Genomic DNA, 27,344 nt, shown 5'->3' with positions numbered 1-27,344 from the left:
CTCCAAACTGGGAGCGTGCCGACCCAAATCTACTGCAGGTAATACATTGACTATGGATAACTACCTCATACAACCCCATTTCAAAAAATGTGAAACTATCCCTTTAAATCACTCATATGTGCCACTTGTGAACAAATCTGTTCGTATTTGTGCTTCTTGTATGAGGCTTATGAAGACATTGAATTTCCTGCAAGGTATTTCATTTCTCTGTTATATATGTTTTATTTTAGTGTTCAATAATGATGTGTTTATTCACTCACCACACTGTCAGAAAGTTGCAAGTGCTGCAATAATCATTATTCTTCGTTTGTTTATTTCATTTTTTTTGTTAAGAGATAATAAAGGTAATCGGAGCCTTTAAGCAAAAGTTTATTTTATGTTTGAAAATACATACTGACTAACACAGAGGACTCTGTTTGGTTATTAACCACATAACAGGTTAAACAATTAAGACAAAACATATTTACTTGAATACAGCCACAATTATTTACCTCAAAATGATTTACATTAAAAAAAATGAACTGGAAGGAAAAAAAGACGACAAACAGACAGAAGGAGACAAACAGAAACCGAATATATGTGTGGATAGCGAAACTTTGGGGTTTAGTTCATATATTAAAGAGGTACAAAAACTCAGCAACATTCAAAATGTTCCTCAGTATTTACAACAGTTTGACTCTTCACTACTGATATTAAACTACAGAAACAAAACATGAATTTAAATAAAAGCCAGCCACTTTCTCTGGAGTAAAAACCTGTCAAAGACTGAATTTAATGATTAAAATGAGAGATATTTACATTTAGTTTGCCTTTTGAGATCCTTCCTTGGAATTTATATGCATTCATTTGACTGATGTGTTTAACTCTGCAGATGAACACAGGCATATCCTGTATTGGCCTTAAAGGATCATTCAAGTTAATTAGTAATGTCCCAAAATAATTGCTGAGATCTGTGAACGATCTTAGCAAGGAACTTGTTGAGTACAAAGTTATTGTTAATGATAAGAATGATGGGCAAAACTGGAAAAATAAGCCTACACTGTAATAAACTAGAATAATCCTTTAAGTTTGCTGATGTGGCTAAATTTACCAGTAAGCCCATGTCATTTAAACATCAATATTAGGCTTTTTGTCACATTGCGATAATGCAACCATTTTTGCCAAACTGAACTTTTGCAAGACATCAGCTTAGTGGAGTTTTAATATAATGCTGTTGTTATTCTATTTTTTTTTATTATCAACAAATCCCATGAAAAGACTCAAACTAACATCAGTTTGTCTCTCAATACTGTATGATTTTGCTACCCTGTGTGTGGAGAGCCCATTGGTTTCTACCAAAGATGTAAATCTTTAACAACAGCTCAAGAAATATATAGATATATTTTTTAAATAGTGCATTTGTTGGGGACTATTTCCAGTGGTGGATGAATCTGAGTATTTTTGGCAGCAGGATAGTGTGTATGGAATTGAGTCAAAATAAACTAGAGTGTGTGTGTGTGTGTGTGTGTGTGTTCATGATAATGAACAGGGTTTTAACTGCCTATGTAACTCAAAGGCAGGCCACCTTTGTATTACTGGCCACCGCCTTTGTTGAAAATTCCGTTGAGTGATATTGATGAAACATAAAAGAGTTTTTTAGTAGTTCATCTTCAAACAATGCAGCTGTTGCAAGCATCTTTTGCAATTAATGACTAAATAATTACCTTTGCAAGATGAACGTGAAGTATATTGCGAACTTTCTACACTAACGTTAGCAGAGTGGAGCAGCGAACTCCAGCAGTAAGAAACGAGACCAGCTGACCAAACACACACTGTAGCATTAAACAACTTAAACCAACTGAGGTGAAGAAAATAACTCATGCTCAGTCTGTTTCACCTCAGAGACCCTGCACCTGTGCACCGTCTTGGGCAGTGATGTTTTTCTCCGGAGCTAACAGTGCAGCAGAGACGCTGCTCTCCACTGCCAGAGACATGACGTTAATAACAACGCAGTGGAGCATTCCACCACCCCCTCATTTTGTTATTCTCATACAGGCAGAAGACTGTAAGATGTTTTCAAATTCATTAATTCATTAATTAATGCAGTTGGATCTACACATGGGATTTGTTCAAAGTATTAAGAAAAATACAGAATATCACAAGACTTAAGTCTAGTGTAAAAGTGGAGAAGAGGTAGTATGCTAGTGTTTAGAGTAAGTGAAGAAGTTTGATAGGGTGGGTGTGGGCAGGGATTTAGTTTTTCTATTTACGAAAATTGTTATTTGATTTTTTTTGCAATTGTAGCTCAGCATTTTTTAAAAGAACAATCCAATATTTTGGAAGAAAAACTTTTTGCTGCTATTTGCTGTCTTCCCAGATTTAAATGAGCAGACTGAGTTCACTTCTGTCTTAATTGTCTTATTTATCTATCTGCCTTCTTATAGCAAACAGCTGTCAGACAAATGTCTAACTGTTCCCTTAGGTCTAGCTTTTGCCAGACACAAATCTCCTCAATGGTTTTTACAATGCACAGTGCTGAATGTGCACATTTTTATATTAATATTGTGTAAAATTAATTTGAAGAAATTTGAAGAAAAACCTGCCATCTGATGTCATCATGTCAAATTGTTCACCATGAAACAAATATCCTGCTAAAATATTTATTTAGTGTAGAGTAATGCACTCTGTATTGCTGTGCCATCTCAGTACATACTATGTGCTGTGTGTGGTGTTGTGGACAAAGTGCAAGTCAATGCATGGGGTGAGAAAAGTGAGAGGCTTTACATAACTTCCTTTGGATCGAAACTCACTCCTCACCTCAGTCCTTCATTCAAAATGGAAATGAAATTTGTTTTTGTAGTCTATTGAGTCAGTGTACTTTCAAAAACATCCTCTGATCCATCCAGAGAACACCAGTACTAAAATGCCCAGCGTCGACTGGTTCCACTGGATATGTGTGGTTGAGTTGTGGGAGTTAAAGGATGACAGTTCCATGGTAACACTGTGCTGAGGTTGGAGAGGTCAGTTTGAGGTATCTGTATTTGAGTGTGCACTGGCTGGCCCCTCGTTAGGGGAGGTCACTGAAGGAGGTCTGGAGGCGTCATGCCAGCTCCCATTAACCTGGAGAGAGAGAATTAAAGCTGCATTCATTGATTTGTTTAGCCACCAGGGGGCAGCAGTTTTCCAAAACAGGCTGTTAAACACAATTTTGACATAGTATCATTTTATAAATCCAATAATCCAATAATCGTTCTCTGCCTGCTTATGACTGCTCTCACTGAGTCTGCACATTGTATACTGTCTAATTTCTGTTTTATTGATGCTATGCTTGCTATTTCATTTAATTGTAAACAGGGCATTTCTGTAAAAGAGCATGTATGCTTAGTCAACCTACGCAATCCATTGAAAACATGAACATGAGAAACATGCAGGCTGCATGGCCACATTTATTAAAAGGTAAGCTAATGTGACATTATCAAGTGCTGTGGATGTTAATGTTAACATTACTTTCAGTCGGCTATCTTTCCTGTTGCTAGCAGAGTCAGGGCCAGGATTCATTTAGGCAGTCAAAAATCTAAATCATACTGTGATCCCACGTTTAAGCTTCTCCTCTCAAGATAAACCCAGACAGTGAACAGGATTTTAGGGAACAGATGAGTGAATGATCACAGGTAGCTAAGCTAATGCTAATGCTAATGCTAGGTGAGCAGGAACATTCTGTTCTGACACAGTTTATGGAGGAGAGTCAGTCTCTTGGATCACTGCAGGGGACAGTCAACAACGACGCTAACCTGTAACCATGGTAACTGGACACAACAAAGATGGCGAGAGTTGTAGCTTCAAAATGCTTATAAGACATAAAAATTAAAAATAAGACTGAAATGTTACTGATGAAAACTAACATACTCTTTAGTTTTTGTTGTTGACCAAAACTAACAAAATTTAGTGTCAAAATACTAAAACTTCAGGTGACAAACTTAACACTTTGACCTTGCACAGAGTCATTTGATCCATTGCTCATATTAAAATATTGATTAGTGGAACACAGCAGTGAGTCTATGTTGTATTTTTCCAGTTTGGTTGGAGGGCAGGGTTCTACTAATCTACTTAAAACTAGAAATGAAACATATAATCTATTCAGGATGCTGAGTTGTTCCTGACTGTTCCAGTCTAAGTTAGGCTGAGTTTCAAAAGCAAAAATTGTGTTGCATCATTGTTATTGTACAATGACCAGGTCTAACACTGCTGTGATTCAAGGACATTATTATCCTCCTGAGTGACATGTAGTTGTGAATGAATCAGTGGTTGTAGGATTTCAGAGAGACAGAACAGCTCAGATATAGGCCAATAGTTGTTTAGGTGTGACATGTTGTGATATAGGAAATGTTTGTCAGTTCTACAGTAGTTTATAGAGGAATGGTGGAGGAAAGATGTGAGAGGAAAGATGTGAATAACCTTATTCAGATAAGGTCTAAAATAACACCAAGAGATCTGGCAGAATGAATACAGCTTCTGTAGTTACTGCAGCGGTGGAGTCTTGGGGGCAAAAACAAGCAGACAGTGTGTCATCAGCGTAGCAGTAAATGGACTTTTCTCAATGATTTGTCAACAAAGTATTTTTGTGTTTTGATTGAGTATGGATTTCTAACTTGCTCTTACATGAACCCCATGAGTTGTGTGTTCCTGCTATTAGCTGGACTAGCTCTGAGCTGTTATCTGCTCACTATCCCTCCCCTGCTGTAGTTTATAAAAGTGTGTTGGCTGTGTTTGTCTCCTTGGACATCCACATCTTTCTTACTTTGTCTACAGCATGGCCTAAATAAGAAGTTGCTAGTGTGAACAGCAGGGAAAGAAAGCCAAAAGATGAACTTGAAGCTGCTAGAAGTTGGCACATTGTCTCTACTGCCCAGGGCAAGATGGGGCACTAAGCAAAAATGACATCATGCTGTCTGTGTGCCTCAGATCATATGACTTTATCCATCTCTTTATGTTATATTAGTGTGTCTGCTGGCGTGCCAGCTTAGTTATTGCGTGATAACTAACAAGGCTCAAAGGAGCAGTGCTTGTCAGACTGGAGGGCAGGGTGTCCTGTTGTTTTGTTTTGTTTTTTTTCCAACTGGTAGCAGAAATTCGCTGCTATAATTTCACAGTAGTTTACTGATAATGAAACATTTATACAGCCTTTATCTTGTTATTAGTCTTGTTGGATTTGATTGCATGTGTCCCTTGTTTTTCCAACTACTTCAAGCCTCACATCAGAATGACACCATCATCATCATCATCATCATCATCATCACCACCACTGCCATTAGCACATGTCATCCTTGCAGCACAGAAATTAGTTGCTATGGTTACTTGTACTTACATTGAGGCCATGCGAATTGTACAGGGGATGTCGGAGGCCATCACTGAATCCTGTCTGACTGATAGCATGGTGTCTGGTATCCACCTGGAGAAAGAACAGGGGGAATTAAGACAGAAATGAAGAAAGAAGAAAGAATATTACACTACAAAAACATGACATCAAGATCAAATAAGAGTTTGTTTGCTTTATACTCAAATTTCATTTTTTCAATCTCTATGACGATATGCCACTACTCTCTGTGCAAAATCGTAGTCTAGGATATCAGTGGTGATGTAGGACATATGGGCTCTGCAAAGACATTATTAAAATGACAGAAATAAGAAATGAGACGCAGTGAGGAAGACACATGTGATACAGACACAGACACAGTAACTTAACATGTTTAATGACACATGACAGGGAAAACTAATCCGGGGGATATTAAAAATTCTTGAAGATGACATGAGGGTCAATAAAGACTCTTCATTTCTAATTCTAGCATCTTGTTTTGTGGTACATACAGCTTCACTGTCCAACTTGGAATATTGTGGTTATTATTTATTGTGTGATATGTTAATGCGCTTCATTAAAATGAAAAGCTCAGAGTAAATAATGAGGGCAAGGCCAAGAATGACTTGAGACCAGAGCCAAAGTACATTAACAAAATAAAATGAAATATAAAAAAGGATAAAGAATAAAATAAACAAAGAATGTCTGTCATATTCTATTAGAAAACAATGAAAGACACATCCGAACATAGACATTCCCCATGAATGAGGTGCTAAGTTCAAATCTTTAGTTTAAAAAGATTAAAAATATTTGATTCCCCAAATACAGTGTAATAATGTTCACTGGACTGTGTTCTCCTGATCTACTGGCCATATTGTACAGAGCTCCTACCTGGGACTGCACATTGGCTCCAACCTGAGCCCCCAGGTAAGAGGCCCCATTAACACTCTGCATGCTCATGAACATGTCCCCTGAGTTTGAGAGGTTAAAAGAACCAGGAGAACCTGGAGAGGAAGAGATGGAAGCAGCTGAACAGGAGGGCCATGCTGAGAAGGAAAACACATACACACATGCACTCAAAACACAGGAATATAAAACTGAAACTGTGTCTTTCATGCATTCATGCAGCACTGATGTGAATAAGTTGAAAATTAGAAAGCAAAAAAAGATAATTTCATCTCTATCTCCAAACCAAAGTCCACCGAGGGGGGCAGAGAGTGTGGATATCTTTAAAAGTAACCAGTGCAACAGTGTGTCTCACTGATGTGTTTTTAAAAGTTTTGGGACAACAACACACATGATACTTGTTAGTAGATCAATCCATTGTTGGTTTAGATCTTATTATGGAATTTGTTGACAATGAGAAAAATATAGCTTTCCTTATCCTTTAAATCAAGATTCTAAATACTTCCACCACTGTCCAGATTGCATTAACAATTGTATTGCATTGTGTGAGCTCATTAAAAATAGGAATGTATAAAAAAAAATATGCACCTATTATTTTGGATCATGGTCCACTTGTATATGCTACCGGAGAAATATGAAAATATGGAGCGATGGAGGGAAATATGAAGTAAAGGTTGAATCCAGTCAAGTGATGAAGGATAGCAGTTATGATATTCTTATTTCCAACACAGCCATACTTCCACCTCATTGATAAAAACAAAAGCAAGAAAAAGTGATTGCAACAGAATCACTTTGGGTGTTACACGGATGGGGCAGTGACATGTAAGTTGTTCTATTAAGGGACAGTACCAGAGAACATGCTGGTTAACAGGGAGTTTTTGCTGTCAGCAGCATCTAGCTGGAAATCCTCGTCTTTCATTTGGAAGCCTAGGGAGGAGAAAGAGGAACGATACATCTTCAGAATCCCTTTACTCAACACGGTGATGTCACATTAGTGAATATCATTTCCCTAGTGAACACCTATTTATCTACTTGGAACAAAACCATAAAGGCCACAATGTTAAGTATGTCCCAAAACACTGAAAGTGTTAAGTGGTACACACAGTGAGTTTACTCTTTTTAGAGCAGAAATGTAGAGAAATGTAAAGCTTGTCCTGATGTTAGCACTAGAGTAAAGGTCATGGGGTTATTCAAATGATGTTTTTTTCCCCCCGACATGTGCCATGGCAATTCCTGACAACAGGAAAGACCTTAGATAGAACCTTAGATAGATAGATAGATAGAACTTCATGTCAATCTACCACATTATGAATATTTGATAATAATAATAATAATAATAATAATAATAATACTAATACTATTACTACTACTACTACTACTAATAATAATAATAATAATAATAATCATGATAGAATAATAATGATGTATTTAATTTGTGCTGCACTTTTCATTTGCAGTGAATCTCAAAGTGCTACAGTGTTAAAAATATATAAGATATAACAAAGAAAAAGCCTTCCTGAACAGAAGGGTTTTAAGTCTGTTTTAAAAGAGACTACGCCAGGCTGTGCTGCCCTCAGATGGTTAGGAATGCCTTTCCACAAGCATATCTTGTATGGTCACCAAAAATCAGGTTAGGGTCACTCCTAACACCCATTAGTGACTGAAGAGGAAAGGGGGACGTCCTGGCTGTCAAAGGTGAGATGAGGTATGGGAGATGATTGAAACTGGTACAGAGTGCCAACAAGGAGAGCTTCAGTGTTGCTGCTGTTTAACTGGAGGAAATTTGTGCTCATCTAGTCCTTTATCTCCTTAAGGCATCTGCTGATGTGTGACATGGTTGCAGAAGGTTTTGGGGCAGTTTTGATGTACAGCTGGGTATCATCAGCATAGCAATTAAAATACATCCCATGTCCGCTGATGACACATCCAAGGAGGAGCATGTAGAGGGTAAACAGGATGGGGCCAAGAACTGATCCTTGCGGAACACCACAGGTGACAGAGAGCAATCTAGACCTTCATCCACCCAGTGAGACTTCTGTAAAGGTAGGACTGAAACCACTTAAGTGCAGAGTCTGACAGCCCAATGTTGGTGTGGAGGTGCTCTAAGAGGATAGTGTGATCCACAGTATCAAATGCAGGGCTCAGGTCAAGGAGAATCAGGAGAGAAGGGGACCCTGCATTAGCTGCCATCTGCAGGTCATTCACAACCCTGAGCAAAGCTGTTTCAGTGCTGTGTGCTGAATCAAAACCTGACTGAAATTTTTCAAATAGGTTGTTGTGTTTAAGGTGGTCCTGAAGCTCAGAAACAACCATCTTCTCCAACACCTTGGACAGGAAAGGGAAGTTGGGGATAATGATGATGTTTAGAATTGTAAATTTTGGCACAATGTTGGTGCTAGATGAAAAGTCAGTGGGTCATAAAAAGATGATAAAATGCATCCTCTCCTCTGAGGATAATTAATGTCCAGCTATGAAAATCTAGTTTTTAGCTTATGAGGCTTGGTGTATACTTGGTCATTTGACCAGATGGTGAAACTAGATCAAAATCAGAGAAGGCCAAAACAATCAATAATCATCCTCTGGGATTTGGGGATCTCTTTAACATACAGCCAAATAGCTGCTCACTGGGACTGATGCTACTTACTGACAAATATGGAGACATTTGAGTCTCTTATACTGAGGTAAATTAATCTTTAGGCTGCTGTGTATTTTTGGAGAAGAACACATTCCTCCAGAAAAGCCATCCTGCACTCTTCTGTCAGCTCATGAAACTAATTACTACTTTTAAAAGGTTAAAGAGGATGTGTGGATGCAGTCCAAGAAGTCCATCAGTTTGGAGTTAGGAACTCGACCCATTTTCCACATCAACGTGTTTTTCCAGGTGTTGGGGAGTACTACAGCATATGTGTAAAAAGTAGCCGCTACTAGTATAACACACCTGAATCTGTAAAGTCAAGTGAATTGTATCGAGTTGCATTGTGGATGGTAGGTTTCAGGTTTTGACAAGGAAGAAGAATGCGTGGAATAAAAAGACGATATGTCTGCCATCACCATCATGAGTCCAACACTGAGTGCAATGCTAAATCAGTGGAATACTTTTAAAGCACTCACATCTCAGTACACTGCAACATTGGGGCTGTGTATTTCAGAGCCCAATGAATAAAACTAGTTTCAGGCTAAGCCTAAGTGAGTACAGAAGTTACTATTTTCTAATATTTTTTACTCCAACCCACCTGAGTTTGGTGTGGTAGGAGAGTTATCTTGACTGTTGTGGACAGCAGCTGCTGCTGCCTGGGCTGCTGTCACTGCTGTCTTTGCTGCATACAGATTGGCCTCCTCCTGGAACTTGCCAATGTTCTTCTTATACCGGATCCTCTTGTTCCCAAACCAGTTAGAAACCTGATGCCGAGGGAACAGAGAGAAGAAAAAAATAAAAAACAGCTAACTTTTGTCATTTCACAACAGCAGACCCAACCATGTGCTTTGTTAAATCATTTCATTTGTCAGCCATATGAAAAAGTTGCTTGTTGGTGTACAGATACATTGACAGTGCACTCTGTAGTATCATAAGGTCGACTGAAAATCAGCACTGGAGTCACGTGTGTGCTGTGTGGTTGAAGGAAGGGCAGTGTTGAGGACAAAAAGTATTCCAGGTCATAGACACAGGGCTGGTAAAGAGCAACCAAGGATAGACAATAACAACATATGTCATCTTAAAGGTCATTGGCTTCTGTGTGTGTGCGTGTGTGTGTGTGTGTGTGTGTGTGTGTGTGTGTGTGTGTGTGTGTGTGTGTGTGTAGTGCTAGTGGCCTTTGTATGTAGGCAGTGACATTTACCAAACCCCTAGAATGAAATTGCCTGTACTGCCTTTTCCAAAATATCCCTTTTGTTTTGGCTAACTGAAGGGTCAGTAGTTAATTAGCAAAGATATTGTGACAATGTGGGAAAATACTACATAATATGTTTCTATTTCTATCATCATTAAGTCCTGTTCACACCCTAAGTGGCAAAGAGAAGTTCATCTGCACATCCTAGCGATTTACCCATGATAGATGCCTTGTAACAGTTACCACTCACTGGGCTAGTTGGTATACTACTGTAGCAGACAAGCTAACCGCTAACATGCTAACTGCCCATCAGCAAGCTAGTTAGCTCAGGCACTACTGGACAAAAAGTACTCAAGAGAGATATTTGTACCATAGACTGCTGTCTGTAAACCATGCCTCTTTTGTGGAGCAGTTTATATTCCTGCAACGGAGGGTTAAAAACTATTGGCTAGTGCAACACAGCTAATAAGCTACAACAGCTTCTGTTTCAGACTTTCTGGCTTCTTCAGAGTTTGACACTCTGATGACAGCTTGTCATTGGTCAATGGCACAAATCTGTGTGTTAGCACTAATGGTATAAATTTGTGTGCCAAAGTTCACCAAAGTTGAACTTGATAATTGAGAAATGTTGCTGTTTTAAATGCTGGTGTGAGCCTTAAAAGGATCATTTTGTGTCTAAGTGTCTAACGGAGAAAACGAATTTTGAAATTGGCCCAATATTGAGCGAGAGTGCTGCAGCCAGCAGCCGTGAAACAGGCTGCATTGTAATCCTTTGGGGCAATAGCACCCCAACATTGTACATCCATTAAAAGTGCTTGTTTTTGCCACTGACAGGCTCAGATTGTTATTATAAGTGTCTGACAACATTATGGAAAGAACCACACAGAGAAATGAATCGTTTTTCTTTCCCTTTTGCTTGATCCAGTCTGTTTGTTATTGTGTCTAACCATTGTCTCACTCAAGGAAAAGTCTCGCACTGCAATCTTGAGAGTTGAGTTGTTGTTGAAATCAACTAAATACAGTGGAAACCACTGATAGTGATCACGTCCATCCGGGTCAAATTGATCAACATAAGTGGATGATTATTGTAATCAACTTTTTCTTGAGTTCTCATGCAGATTAGATGCAGACCATCTAATTGACATTTGTATATTTATTACATGAATATAAAGTAATGAGATGGGCAGCTTCGCCATTTTACTGAATTTATTGACTGTTTCAAAATACAGTACAGCTGTTTCAAATGCTGGTTGTTTTGCTGCTGCATCTTGTTGGCTCGTTTTTGGCAGTTTGTCATAAGCTTCAAGGAGACTATGTTTTTCATTGAGATAAAATGACTTTCTTTCTCCCGTCATGATGTCATTGTGCATGCACCACCAGCCTCAGGTAACCAGCTGGCAGCACACGGGTTGTGCATTGTGCGTTTAGGACGGTGGTTACAAATAAATATGCCAACAACCGCACCTCCACACAAATCTGCAGAGGTGCACCGCAACACCTGATAATGGTGTTGCAGCCGTTAAATACACATCATACATAAAAAGAAAATAGTTACCTTAGTTTAAATTTTTTTTCCATATGTTTCCATGTATGAAAAGACCCAAAATGGACACTGTAAGAGGACTACTTGATTACTATAAGCAAATTATTTAAACAGCATTTGTATAGGAATTATTCTGTCCCGCTTTTTGATCCATATAAGTGGTTGATCACTGTAACTGTGATCACTATAAGCGGTTTCCACTGTATTCAGTCATGACAGAGTTGAAGAGTACAGAGTAGCTTAGTGTTATCTAAAATATTTTCAAAGTCATCACTGAATATTTACTCTCAGCCAATCACATCACTGGTCTCATAGCTCTGAAACAGCTGAGCCAATCACAGTAAAGAACATTAGCTCATCAAATGGAAATACACTTTTTCAGGAAATCTTGTTGATAAAATGAAGTGACAGTGGCAAAAATGGACGTGGTTCTGACATGTCTATATTCAGCACAACTTTTAAGACTTAGTTTCCACCAAAATACCAACAACTTGTTTTGTGTGGCCTTATTTGAATGAACCTACCCCTTGTGCACCGTGCACTACGTACCAATTTCAAGGTCAGGAAAATACCAAACTGTGCTGTTGCTTGAGCTAGTTGTTGCTTTGCCACAAAAATAGAGCCCTGTGTATTTTCAAACATGTAAATATTTCAAGTGAATATAAATTAAGCTAGTGCATTGTTTTGTTGAAGACCAGTGTTCCAAAGACCAGTGTGAAAATACAAGAAACAAATAAGAAGGGGGTAGAGAAATATGAAAAGAGTGGGTATATTGTGTCATACTGGGGCCTGACAGCTGTAACCTCTCAATTTCTCTCCATGAGAGAAACCACACAGCTACACTTAATTTGTAAGTGCATACACTGCATACACTCCTCCTTAATATGATTCTGTCTTCCTTCACACACTCTCCTCTATGATAAATACCTGCACCATGTACTGTGTACCAATATCATGAAGGGGCTGAAGCATTGATGTTGCCCCTGAGTTTTTCATTCAGTCTGACAACATTCCAAAGTCAAACTTTTGACTGTGTGGTTTTAAGTATCTATCTACTAAAGCAAGGTATCTTTGTATGTCTGTATGTCCTTCACGTATCTGTTGAACTGTTCATCCTATCAACTCCATACTTGGTGGGGGTACGGCTGGGGACCAAAGGGAGTGCAGTATCGAATGTGGTGCAATTTGGACACGCAATACGTTTAATATTAATAAATTTAGAATAAACCAACAAACAGCAAGCGGCTGAGCTCTGTGCAGGGGCAGGGCGGAGCTTCAGGGCTCTGCCGACTGAGTCCAGCATGTCAGGGAGAGAGAGCAGCAACGAGGCATGACACAAGTCAGAGAAAAGTGCTCTAAAAAGAGAAAAGTAGACAGCAAGTAGGAGCTTTTAATCAAGAATGGACACTCTGACCCCATGTCTAGACAGAAAGCGTAGCGTTAACAGCACATTTAGCAGATCATCATCAGCAGAGAGTGACTACACAGGAGGTGTTCAGGTACATTGTTGAGTGTAGGTCACCCACATTTTGAAAGCTCTCAGTGCCCAATACACAATGACTGTAGATATGCACGTAAAATGGTAAAACGGAGGAAATACTTTCCATGGGCAGTTCAAAATCAGTTTGTCTCATATGCTCTGAGACTGTGGAAATTGTGAAGCACCACTAGAGACAAAGCACAAATCTTTGGAGCAAACATACCCACTCAAATCCCAACAGAAGGCACTGAAAATAGGAACGATCAAAGAGCCCAATAGGATTGATCCACTTTATTTTAGGATGCACATTATTTTATTTTTTAATTCAGCCTTTATTTTACTTGAAATGAAAGAAGAACATCTATTTACTATGAGAGTACTTATTATTTATAACATATGAAAGAATGTCAGTTTCTTTCATGTTGTTGGTGTATATATTCATTCATACCTCACTTCAACTGTATTAATTTTTCTATGTGTTGAAGTAGCAGTCGAAGGCCAAGCAATCAGCCCGTTCTGAACAGGCACATTCTGCGTGGGCACGGCACTAGTTAGTCTAACTACTTTACTACAAGTCTAAGGATTAGATAAAATAAGTTTTTCATTAGGTTTATGCAACTGCATTGATCGATCACAGAAACAAATCTTGCCATGTTAAAGCGGGGAAAAGTGAAGGGGCATTTCCTGCCAGCGCTCTGTAGGTTTTCATGAATTCAGACTGGCACTTTAAGATGGACAGAAAGTTGATTTCCTCAAAATGTTGTCTGTTGCTAAAACTGTCCAGTGATTGCACTACATATAAAATGAAAAAGCACAACTATTACATGAAATTATAAACATAATGATGACAGCAGGTGAGGAGATAGAACTGTGACATACCTGTGACACTGTGATGGTGCTTCCCACGCCCTGAGAGCAAAAAAAAATGGGCTTTTTTACAGTACTGGACTCTAACACTCCACATCCCACAACCCAACACAACAAATATAACATGTCACTTTCGATGCTTCTCTACTTGACAACTAAGATAAACATAGTAGTGCTGGAAGGACAAACCTACACTGTTCCTAATAAGATAAATGATTGTTGTTCCATAAACAAATATTTGGATGTAAATTGTGGTAATAGCCAATCAAATGTGTCACAACTCATTTTGAGGCAGTGTATCACAAACTGTAACATAGACTTACACTGGCTTAGCACTTGCCTAATGAGGAACAGTAGCTATGATACAGCAGAGGATGCTGCAGTTAGTGTGCATATGGCTGACACAACACACATTCACAGTACAGAAGGTGAACTGTATATTGGGCAGGATGTGTGATGCATTCATGACACATCCAGTTTTGTGACTATGAAACCAACAGAGAGAATTAGGACAAGAGTGTGGGACTACATTACTGTTGAACTGTAAAGGTGTGATCAGCCTCCTGGTTTGGCAGTCTTATCAGGTGTAGGAGACCAGTGTGAGTAACTTCTGTTTGTAATATTATTATTAAGAGGCAGGCAGGGTAGGAAGATCTGTCTCTTGAATATAATCTGAATTGATTACCTTCAAAATGAGTAGTGTAGTGGGATTCATATTTTTTTATTGTGAGCCCAACCTCATGACATGAGATAACTGATAGCTTTTACAGGGTCTATGACATTGTGTAAAATGTTACAAAAGTTAAGTTTAGAACATGAACCAGGTGATTATGATAGTTTTGCAGAGTCTACTGAAGATGAAACAGTGATAATTTATCCGCCATAAAAAAGCATTCAGAGCACCCCTGTTGTTTAACTTTACACTCATCGGCCTCTAGTTTCATGGTATTTTGAAAGCCAGTCGAGACTGAAAAGCTGGAGCTGATGTAATGAACCTCATCAAAGCCTTACACAAGCTTATCTGCTGTATCTGTCTATCTGCAGTGTCTCACACTCATTATTGAACTAATTCCAAAACTAAAGTGAAAGCATAAAAACGAGCCTAAATGTGAAATCTGTTATTGATTATGCTGAATATATTTCATGAGGGCAATAGGAGATGTGTTTTTATTCTGCATGAAAAATAAAACCAGTAAATAGAGAAAAAAAATTCCAAAGCACTAGTTCACTCACTCACTTCAATTCAGGCCCCGTGTAATGTTCCTATCATATCTCTGTGGCAACATCTATTAACATATATTTTGAAATATTCCCAATACTTCTGTTATCAGTGTTGTATTTATAACTCGTGACTTTATCTATGTTTATCTTAGTTCTGATTGATCAGTAATACACATTTTGTTGTTGCAGCTACTAGTAAGTTCAGTAGATCTCTTATTAGCCATATCAATATAATATTATAGTGACTGTCAGTCTCTGCCTACTGTCCAGAAGCTCTCCAGATGACAGGGTAGGTGAAATATTCAATACATTCCGCAATTAATAATATAAACATAATAAGATATGTGTTTTATTAGATAACACCTTCATCACAATATCACAAGACAGGAGATAACACTTTGACTCTGACCTGATGAAATAACTTGATCATTTTCCTGGGATAACAAACTTTTTGTCACAAGTCCTAATCTTAGGATGATGGCCCTTTAAAAATACAGGCATACATGTCTGCTGTTGGCTTACATAATATTATTGTCTATATTTGAACCAGTGGTTATTACCAGTGGATTAACTCACCTGGGAAACAGTGATACTGCACTTTTTAGCCAGCTCCTCTTTGGCCTCCTCACTGGGGTATGGGTTGCTCAGGTGTGAATAAAAATATTCATTCAGGATTTCTGTGGCCTGCTTGCTGAAGTTCCGCCTTTTCCGTCTAAGAGAAGAAAGAGGCAGAGATTCTGAAAAGCACATTGCACACAAAGAATAAATGATATATATTTCAACCAAGGTTGCACTGTCAAAAGTCAAAATAAGTTGAATGTGCCAGATATAGGATTTAATTTTTCTTTTTAAGCAACCGTTCATGAGAATATGAGAATTTTAACGAAAACCAGCAAAAGAGAACACATTAGTCCACTTTTAGCATCCCTACACTGGCTTCTAAGATCTTATTGATTAGGGGAGAACCGGGTCAAAAGTAACACGGGACAAAAGCAACAAAGCAATGCAGAGTTTTACCAGAAAAGCTGTTTGTGATCATGGTAAGTAAATTCACTCAAGTGGTAAATTTTTGTAAAAGTTGTTTTTAAAAGTTGTGTTTAATGTTTCATGTGTCATAGTCATGATCATTTGACAGATTATTTAGTACTTTAACACATCCTGAATTTTGCCATGTCAGAGTTTTTCAGTATAGAGGCAAATCAGGTTCAACTGTCAGGAGTCACTGTCAGGACGATTCTAACAAGTGTTTCTTTCACCCTGAGACGGGAAGTGATTGGTTGACCTCATCTTAAAATAAATTATATTTAACTGTAAATCACTCAATATGATTCGAGGTAGGAATTTAAGGAAATGCAATGTGTTAATGGGCTGATCTACATAGGTCTGAAAAAGAAATTCAAATGTGCATCATTGATTGTTAGATCCTATATCTAAAAATGAAATTTAATAATTTTTTATTAAGATAAAGGATATAATATGCTTGCAATTACACATTAAAAAGGACATTGTCAGACATTGTCAATACTGAAAAGTATTACTTTCAAACCAGTTCTCCCCTACTTTTAAGGCTCCTATTGGCCTTATTCCACACTATATTCCAGAGTATCTGTCCCCTTACCAACCTGTGCACAGCCTGAGGTCCTCAGACAAGAACCTGCTGGCTGTCCTGTGTCTAGATTTATGACTAGAGGTGATCAGGTCTTTGTTGTCAGGGCACCTAAACTATAATATGCCTCAGGTGCTCAGACCCACCAAATCACTATCTTCTTATGAATAACTTCTTACTTCTCATTTCATAGGTTAGCATATTAATAATTTGTATATATTTAATGCATGACATCTTATGGTGCACATTTTAGATTTTTTTTCTTGCCTTCATGTAAAACACTTTAACATTTGTTTTTACTGACGTAAACCTTTTGATTTCATTCCTATATCCGTGATTTTATTGTTTGTTGTGTGTAAAGTACATTGGTTTTAGAAGGTGCTGCGCAAATACATTTGGACCGTGGCCTCACCTCCCAACAGAGTACAATTAAAGGTCTTGACAGGTTTGTTAGATATTCTTGGAACGGCGAACAGACTGGACTGAAAATATAACCTCTTTGACTGAGGTAACTGCAAAACCTGCAATCCACACATAAAGCCTTCTAAACAATACTTAAAGCCCTTATGTGTTGAATTTTCTTGTGATTATATCACCAAATTATTCTGATGGAATAAGTGTTTTTTGTTGAGTAATGTAACAGTCTGAAAATTGGTGCAGTCTATGTGTTGCTTTCAGCTCATTTATTTTAGTGTTTTGCTGTCTGCCACAGTGCCTTTTTTGATACTTACACTAGGGGCACCAAACTCAAATTCTGCATATGGTGGCTATAATAAATATTGATTTTAATTTCTATATGGATTATTTTTTATTTACTGTTATCATCTGGAGCTTTCTGTCAAAATACAACTAAGGCATTAATGAAATTAATATAAAATACTGTGTTAAACATAAATGGGTTGCATGGTCTTCCGACCTCTTAAAGCGCTTTACACTACACGCCAACATTCACCCAATCACACACTGATGGCACAGCCTTTGGGAGCAATTTGTGGTTCAGTATCTTACCCAAGGACACTTTGACATGAGGACTGGAGGAGCGGGGGTTCAAACCGCCGATCTTCTAATTAGTGGACAGGACGACCCACTCTACCTCCTGAACCATTATAAATTTCCAGCACACAAAATGTGCGCTATAGTTTAGGCTGATACCCTGGTTCTTGCCATCTTTATAAAATTAGAAAAACATATATACAGCAACACGCTTATTAAGTTCCCTCTGTCTGGGTTCAAAGAAGTACCGAAGTGTTTCCGTAAACCTAAAGACAAAGTAATGGCCACAGTAGCTCTTATTCTTCAGAGCAGAATATTCTGTTAATTTAACTCATCATCACTATGCCTATGTCTCTACATGTCTTACTCTGAACTCACACATGTAGATCGATCTGAAAAGGGTAGTCAGCTCTGTCAGTAAACAAGCATCTATGACCACTTATCAACCAATCACTGTGATCTGTCATTTACAAACTGTTGGGCAAGGACCTGATGGTGGTGCTAGTGCTCATCAAAATCATTAAAATCACTGCTTTTCTCTAAATACATGGACAATCTGTAATCAATAGTGTCACTGACTCAGTGGACTTTATATTTTGCATAACATACAGACGGGTGACAAATTAAAGGAAAAACTGGTACAGGCCTCAATGCTTGACCCCTACAGTGAGGGGATCTGTTGGCTCTGTTATGCTTTGGAGGGCATTTTGCTGTCATCAAACCAAATCAAAATGCTCCCCACAGCACAACAGAGCCACCAGATCCCCTCACTGTAGGGGTCAAGCATTGAAGCCTGTACCAGTTTTTCCTTTAGTTTCTCACCAGTCTGTATCTTGCCAATAATGGTTCAAAATTCATTTTATATGGAGTGCAAAGCCATGTATAGCTATACATGTATATTTTGTGCTTTATACTCACCTGGCATCCAGGAACCTGGAGCGCAGGATCATGACAGCCTCACAAGTGCTCTGCTTGAGCTGCATTTGGATGGAGCTGAACTTGCTGTGAATGATGCTCACCATGCGCTCGATCTCTTTTGGTGAGATGGGTCGCGTCCGTGACTGCTCTCTCAGCAGGTTCATTACATGGGTGGTGAACTCATTGCAGGCCTAATGAAAATGTCATGGACATGAAGTTTATAAGAGGAGGTGAAAGAGACATGCCTTCTAACAGCTGAACCATGAACCATGGTGAGCAAACAGGCTCATCTCAAGTAACAAATGAATGAAAAAACTTTCATATTCTTCATCAGATCATCAAATTGGAGGAGGTCACTATTGATCAGTAAGATTTTTAAATTAAGTCAGTACACAGTTCTGTGCTTCACACACCAACACACCAACAATCCACTGTTGTAACCCCCCTCTGTGACTCCTGTGTGTTACAAGAACCCTTCATGAAAATAACTTTTTCACATATGAACTACTACAAAAGTTTTGTGCTATAATTTGTGTGTGAGTACATATATATATATATATATATATATATATATATATATATATATATATATATATATATATATATATATATATATTCCTCCAGAGTCCCTGAGACTTGTAGAATCACTGCCAAGGCTGAGGAACACCATTCTTCAAAAAGATATTCCCTGATTTGGTGTTTTGGTGTGATGATGGTGGTGGAGAGCGCTGTCTAACATGTCAGTCCAAAATCTCCCATAGGTGTTTAATTGGGTTGAGATCTGGTGACTGTGAAGACCATATCATATGATTCACATCATTTTCATACTCATCAAACCATTCAGTGACTGAGTGTGAATTGGGGCATTCTCATCCTGGAAGAGACCACTCTCATCAGGATAGAAATGTTTCATCATGGGATAAAGGTGATCACTCAGAACAACTTTGTATTGATTTGCAGTGACCCTTCCCTTTAAGGGGACAAGTGGACCCAAACCATGCCAGCAAAATGCCCCCCCATAGCATAACAGAGCTACCAGATCCCCTCACTGTAGGGGTCAAGCATTCAGACCTGTACCAGTTTTTTCTTTAATTTGTCACCCGTCTGTATATATACACAACAAGCAGCAACCTGCGGGGCTGAAAAATGAAGCAAATTCAGAAGTGCCAAAAACCTGCATTCTATCTAATGGCCATCAGGGGGTGACTCCACTGGCTGCAAAAAGAAGTCCAATTGTGTGGAAGTCTATGAGAAAATGACCCTACTTTGTACTTATTTATTACCTCAGTAAACTCTTTCCTAATGACTTTATGGTCTCAATCGCCAGTTTCAAGTCTTCTTCAATACAGCATGATGTTCATTTTGTAAATTATGGTCCCATTTAGAGTAAAATAGACAATAAAGCAGTGTATGATTTAGGGTGTGGCTACGTTGTGATTGACAAGTCGCTACCACGGCAACAACATTGCTTACGTAACGTAACCATGACATATAGGCGTAGCTGCTGCTATTTCACAGTAGGTTTTCAGGTCACTGAAGTTAATTGTAACATTGTGGTCACCTAAAAACAGTGTTGTTCAGTGTTTAGTTGTAATAAAAGACCCATCAATGAGTCAGATGATCAGTTTTTCCGGTAAGTACATTTTGTTTTAACGGTTTTAGGCCTGTTTTTCGCTAGTGAAAATTAGCATTAGCATTATCACTGTTAACCATAGATTGCACCATGCTAACCAAGCTAGCAGCTAGCGCTGTGGTCAGCTCCACCCTCTCGTCCAAATATGGTCACTTCTGGCTCCAAAAATCAAACATGGCGATGGCCAAATCCAAGATAGCAATGGTCAAATCACTACACTCGAGGCTTCAAAACAGCAGTTTGCAAACCAATGGGTGATGTCATGGTGACTACATCCATATTTTTACAGTCTATGATTGATATATATATATATATATATATATATATATATATATATATATATATATACACACACATACACACATATATATACATACACACACACACACAAACATATATATATATATATATATATGTATATGAAAGACAAAACAACATATTTTGAATATCTAGAAAACACAGTGTTAGCAGCAGTTACAGAAGCAGTGACTCACCTGTTCATATTTCTCTAGCTCTGTGTGATATATCTGTCTGATCTGTGTCAGCTTGGCCCTGTAGTCGGAGTGTTCGATGGAGTTATCAGTTACACCGCCTGCTGCAGCTGCTGCGGCTGCAGCCACTGCTGCTCCACCCCCCTTCTCTGGACCAGCCACCCCTTCTGCCAGCAGCATGTTATCCAGCCTCATCAGCTGGGCATCTGGAGACTCAATTTCCTGGGCTCCACGGATACTCAGACCTGGCAAACAAACACAATGTTTACCCTATCATGTTATGGTGTGAAACTGGATCAATATAATTTCCAGACAACACCACAGTTTTGGCTTTTTTTGGCTTTTAACACATATTGTATCAGACTCAGTCAAGTAGGTTTGCACATACAAGGAATTTGCCTTGGTGTTGTGGTGCAACAATCAAAAAATAGAAGTATGTACGTTTCAAGTGTGATTCAAACCTGTTTAGTACTGTGCCATAATGTCCCACTCAATTTTGTTGTAATTGACATGAATCAAAACTGGTCGAGGACTTAAAGTTAATGGTGGAGGTGGACACTGTGGTGGATACTGAGGGGGGTACCGAGTTTAGGAAAGAAAAGATGGGAGTAGGGAGGGGGAAAGGGTCGGGGGTAAGTTTGGTCCCAGCAATGACCAGCTCTGTCATCTGGTCAGTGAACTCCGGGAGGGGGGACGAGGGGGAGAGGGTGACTGAGAGGAGAGGAGGGGTGACCTGGATGGGATTTGGGGTGGTGAAGAGGATGAATCCTTACAGGTGACATTTGGAAAGTGAGGTGGAGAATATCCCTCTTGACTCTGATGTCTCTCATGTTTTAAGTTCTCTCCCGGCAGGGGCTGACGTGGCTCTTTTTCAAAGTTTCTGGCGTGTTGTGTTATGTTGTCTTCTTGTTTTGATTCCTCAAAACATTTTTGTTGCCATTTTTTTTATATTTCTGGAAAACATACTGTGATTTTTCAGCCTTGAAGAGTGAAATAAATCCCACAATGATCTTGCTGCTGCTCACAAAGCTTACTTTTGTGGGTGCATGGTAAAAATTGACGGCGACCCAGATGGGTATATTTATGTATACATTTTTATCAGTTCCTCTATTTTCTCATCTGGATTTTGGTGGTTGGACAGTAGGAGGTAAATCAAATGACATTTGACGTTGCAATACATGATCAGCTCCTCCCCAAGAACCCTTCTGAAACATCTGAAAAAAATATATATTTTGTCCTAATCCACAAAAAAAAGGGTAGCCAGTAGTGGAAAACTGTAGCTTCTGGCTTATTTTGTACATCATAAGAAAGATAACAAAGACAAAAAATACTTCTCAAGACCAAGACAAGTCTGAGTCAAAACACCCACAAGGCAGAGACAAGTCCAAGTCAAAACAGCCATGTGATTGACACAAGTCCAAATTGAAATACCAATGCAACTGAGGCAGGTCCAAGTTGAAACACTCATAAGAAAGAGACAATTCAGCAAAAACACAGATCAGATAGAGGCGAGTTTGAGATCAGAGAAAAGGATTTGAGACAGAGATAAGTCTGAGGCAACAGAAAAAAAATCTTGAGAGCAGACTCGAGACAGACTAGACTCCAGCACTACTGCCCTGACAAACACACACACACACACACACACACACACACACACACACACACACACACACACACACACACACACACACACACACAATGTTCATGTTGAAATGTGTGTAGAAACAACAGCAAAGTGACACTGGCCCTAACAAACCAACACACAGTCACACAAAGTAAAAAGTAGTGTTTACATGTTGGAGACGAGACACATTGAAAACTATTTGTTATAACCAGGTTCATTTGACATGTCTTTTCAGAAAGAGAAAATCTTTGTGGACTCTGACTCAGAATAAACTCTGTTAACTTAACAAATGGCTGCTGAAGCACAGGGAGAGAACATTGGATCCCACACACTGGTCAATCTGGATTTTTATGAGGGACATTTGGTAAGCCATCAGTTGTGTGCTGAGAGCATGGGAATACCTGGTTCTGTGCATGCAATCAAACTGTGTGTGTGTGTGTGTGTGTGTGTGTGTGTGTGTGTGTGTGTGTGTGTGTGTGTGTGAGAGAGAGAGAGAGAGAGAGAGAGAGAGAGAGAGAGATGTATCAGTGGCACCAATATCTCATTACTCCGGGTTTCTCTTGCCCTGTGGGGACTGTATCAGTGGAGAGCTACAAAGCAGCACTCTGCTGCCTCTAGTCCCACCAAGCTGAAACAAAACAACATTCAGACCTGATCCCACATCCTGTTCACCACATCCTCTACTGTGCAGATTAACAGCCAGCTGGCCATTTTCACAAATGATATCACTGCACATTCACTGCATACAGTAGCACTCATACATAAATACACTCATTTCAATTTCTGTTTTCAAAGAAATAGTACATAATGTGCTGGACACAAAAATTTGTTGGACAGAACAAAAACATATTGACAGTTTAGCTATGCCTAGAATCTTACCAGTAGTGGGGCAGAAAATGTAGATTGTCTGGAGAGTGGTGTTGGGGTAAAGGTCATCCAAAGTGTTATACACAATGTGCTCAGCAAATTTCATTATAAGCCATCAGTATGACATAACGTGTCATATGTTATAGTAACATCATTTTGCTGCAATGGTGTCTGTGTGTACCAGTTAGGAGCCCTGCCAAACAATTCTGCTAAAAACTGACTTCTAACAGGTTTTAAGCCATTTTCTTAAGTGGATTTTTCTGATCTAACTTATGGTTTATTCCAATGCAATAATCGCCCCCTCTCAAATGCCACAAGCTTTGATCTGCTGCCACCCTTCCATGACTAGCATCAATCAATGCTGTTGACGGTATTGACACTGGTGCTGGACTGGTTTCTCCACCAGCCATGGAGAGTGGACAATCTTCTGAGCATGGATCAGAGGCAATGGTATTGCATACCACCACTGCTGCAGAAACCGTGGACCAGGATGCAGCCTCACCTCTGGTGGCTGTCCCAGTCCAGCCAGATACATGGGTTCGAAAAGGAGCCAGACCCAGGGTCCCTGTTCGTGGTCCTGCTACCATCCAAACTGGACTCCTCTCTGGCTACAGCCAATACCGCTGTCTCCCCACCACTGGTTGCTGGCAGTGACTGGGCAGCTCGTCAGTCCATCATGGGACAACCGAACAAATGATGGAGTAGGTCCCCTTCCTCCTGTCACAGGATGCTGAAGGAGGCTCCCACAGTCCTGTTACACACAATCAATTCACTTCTCAGTCCTGTTGCTGCTATCTGTCCAGTGCCAACCACAGCCATTTGTGAGGACTTTTTAAACTTTTTCTCAATGAAAATTATTACAAGACCTGCCTACAATCCCTCTCTGGTGTCTGCCTGCTCTGCCATCCTTAATGACTTTAAGCTTGTGTCTCTGTCCCACATTTACATGTATGACACAATCTCTCACACAAAGTCCACCACCTGCCCCCTGGATATTGTTTCTACATACTTTTTAAAGGAATTATTGGACACTGTAGGTCCCACAATTTCTCTTATTACAAATAGCAGGAACTGTACCGTCCTGCTTTAAACATACAATAATCCAACTTCTTATTAAAAATTCTAACCTTTACAAATCAGAAGTAAATACTTTCCATCCCATCTCCAAGCTCTCATTCTTGTTCAAAGTACAGAAAATTGTCTGCACACAGCTTCTCTCTTTTTAGACAATAACAACATAATGGAGAAATTCAAATTAAGCTTCAGGGCTTGTCACAGCACAAAATTTGCTCTTCCCAAAGTCTCAGATGACCTACTGTCTCTAGACTGTGGTAAATGTGTCATTTTAATTCTTTTAGACCTTGGCACGGCTTTTGATACAGTTGATCATTATATTCTATCAAACTGTCTCAAGGACCAGGTTGGTATCCAGGGCACTGCAGTGGTTTGACTCCCACTTAACAGACAGGACTTTCTCTGTTAAGATTGGGAGCCTCTCTTCCTCTACTGCCCCAATCACTTATGGAGTACCTCAAGGTTCCATTTTAGGGTCCATTTTATTTGCTTTGTATATGCTGCCTTTAGGTTCTATCTTCTGGAAGCACGTCTCCTTTCAATGCATCCAATACTTGTTGAGACATTTCACTTTGAACCAAAAATGTGAACTTCATTTAGATACAGCCCGTGGGCCAGATCGTCTCATCCAACTTCCAGGATGTTTTGGACGGAAATGGGAAAAAAACAAATAAGCATATTTTTAAATCAAAATATTAGATTAGTAGATGCAAATATTTTACCAACTATGTAATAAGCAAAGTAAGAGGTTTCTATGATATGATTAATTAATTAGACCTAGCACTACAAACTACCCAGCTGGAAGTATGAAATATCACCAGGCTAGTTTCTGCATTGATTGTTGCTGTGTTATGTTAGTTTAGCAAACATGCTAGCAACAGGTTGACATGGAATGTAGAATTTTTCAAGAAAGATGGAAAGAGCAGTGCTTTTTCTGAGAGGTAAATGGCAAACCTGTATGCCTCATCTGCTCACAATAAGTGGCTCTGTCAAAAGAGTACAATATCAAATAACACTACGAGACATGCAGAAAAACATGCTGATGACAGACACTAACACGACCAATGACATGTTCACTAGCCTCGTCAGGGCCCTGGACAGACTAGAGGTGGGCTGGAGTTGCACAGTCAGTGTGTCAACTGATGGCGCACCATCCATAGTTGAGAAAAAGGCAGATGTGGTTGTAAAACTCAAAGAGAAAGTTCAGGCCAAACTTTCACTGCATTTCACATCAAGAAGCCTTCTGCAGCAAAGGCGTGAAAATGAACAAGATCATGACTGTTGTTATCCAAACAGTAAACTTTATCAGAGCCAAAGGACTTAACCATCATTAATTTGATGCTCTTTCAGCTGAAAACAACATCAAACATGGCCTGCCCTACCACACCGAGGTCTGCTGGTTGAGCTGAGGAGCAGTGCTCAAGCGCTTCTTCAAATTACGCACAGAGATTGGAAAATTCATGGAGCAGGAAGGAAAACCAATGGCAGAGTTGGATGAGCCAGACTGGCTTACAGATCTTGCCTTTTTAGCAGACATTACAGAACGTGTTAAATGTGAACATGCAGGGCTGCAACATACTCATACCCCACAATTCAGTCCACTTCTGTCTAAAATATCTACTTGTCAATCACAAGAATATGGATACATACAAGAACATGTTGTCAGGGCTTATATGTGAGTTTAACATTCGATTCACTGTTTTCACTCAGCTAGAGAAGGACTTTGCTCTCTTTCGCTCTCCGTTCACCATCAATGCATCAGATTTGCCTGAGGAACTCCAAATGGAGCTGATTGAACTGCAGTGAAGTGCACTGTTGAAGGATAAATTTGCGTCTGTTGGTTTGGAATCTTTTTATAAATGCCTGTAACAAAATTACACAAAGATGACAGCTTTTGCATCAAAGATACTTTGCATGTTAGGGACAACCTATCCATGCAAGACGGCTTTCTCGGTGATGAACGCTGACAAATTTGGCTTACATATGGACATCTGAATGACATACTGAAAGTTGCAGCTGCCCAGATGCTAGCCCCCAATATTGACAGGCTTGTAAAAGCCAAAGTCTGCCAGGTGTCAGTCCAGCAAGTGAAAATGAGTAAGTAGCCTTTTCATTTTCCACTCTGAATTTCACATATATTGCAGGTCACTAAGCCTATTGGCAGAACCACACACTCACTCTATCCCTCTTTCTCAGTCCTTTTCCCCATGGCCACTATAGCACACTGGATTCTAATTCTACTGATCACAGGGCAGCTGGACTAACCATGTTATCTGAACCAGCTATTCTGGACAATGGATTACTGTTTCATCACTATAACTACCATTATTTCAAATGTAGCTTATAATTAATGAGTGACTCAGAGATTTAAACACCATCTATAATTATTGTTGTTGAGTGTTGTATGAATAGAAAAAAAAATACTTTCTTTGATAGGCTATGTGTTCTCTTCTATGGTTTGTAATTTTATATTATTATTATTTTCATGTGCCAACATGCAATTACACATTGATTGGTACAACTATACTGGACATAAATTTGGCATTTTAGCCTAGCTATAACCTGCAGTCAAATGTATAATTATTGAATGATACAGATACTCAAACACACCTAATTTATTTTTGTCAATGAAGGGAAATCAGTAGGGATGGGCATGGGAATGGAATACTTTCTGTTGTACTTATATTTGTTGCATTTCTCTCTTGTACTTTATGTAATTATACATTATGTGTTATTTTCATGCCAACATGAAATTTCTCATTGATTGGTAGGCTACAAATTTATTGATTTAAAATAATAAATCAGAAAGTAGCCTAAAATATCCATGTGTCGACTCGAGTCATATTGATATCAATCTGATACCCCTGCCTTAGAGGATAAGTCAAGGGATCACCAAAATCATAAGGGCACATTGGTTGGGAACCATGACTGACTGTACACTGTTTTTGCCAGTCCATCTAGT

The 27,344-nt window shown here is 39.1% G+C and overlaps 1 protein-coding gene across 1 annotated transcript; it reads right to left on the bottom strand.

The window, feature by feature from the left end:
- Window positions 1-355: 355 nt before the first annotated feature.
- On the bottom strand, window positions 356-23,874 carry LOC121886202 (pre-B-cell leukemia transcription factor 3-like). Its single transcript, XM_042396146.1, has 10 exons — window positions 23,811-23,874; window positions 20,821-21,062; window positions 18,694-18,884; window positions 15,753-15,888; window positions 13,968-13,997; window positions 9,472-9,637; window positions 7,088-7,165; window positions 6,224-6,336; window positions 5,345-5,428; window positions 356-3,099 (listed from the first exon to the last, which is right to left on the bottom strand). The coding sequence occupies exons 2-10, from the start codon at window positions 21,010-21,012 to the stop codon at window positions 3,001-3,003; spliced, it is 1,089 nt and encodes a 362-aa protein (XP_042252080.1). The 5' UTR covers window positions 21,013-21,062; window positions 23,811-23,874; the 3' UTR covers window positions 356-3,000.
- Between the last annotated feature and the right edge of the window lie 3,470 nt (window positions 23,875-27,344).

This window comes from Thunnus maccoyii, chromosome 19 (genome assembly GCF_910596095.1).
Source record: "Thunnus maccoyii chromosome 19, fThuMac1.1, whole genome shotgun sequence".
Taxonomy (NCBI): Eukaryota; Metazoa; Chordata; class Actinopteri; order Scombriformes; family Scombridae; genus Thunnus; species Thunnus maccoyii.
The sequence above is the reverse complement of the archived record's forward strand: the minus strand, read 5'-3'. Positions and strand labels throughout refer to the sequence as shown.

Excerpts from the sequence above, each read along its gene's own strand:
- LOC121886202 (XM_042396146.1), bottom strand. The coding sequence starts at position 21,012 with ATGAGGCTGGATAACATGCTGCTGGCAGAAGGGGTGGCTGGTCCAGAG. Across the intron at positions 18,885-20,820 it reads AGCTAGAGAAATATGAACAG|GCCTGCAATGAGTTCACCAC; the intron begins GTGAGTCACTGC and ends CATTTTCATTAG. Across the intron at positions 9,638-13,967 it reads GCACCATCACAGTGTCACAG|GTTTCTAACTGGTTTGGGAA; the intron begins GTATGTCACAGT and ends CCTCGGCATCAG.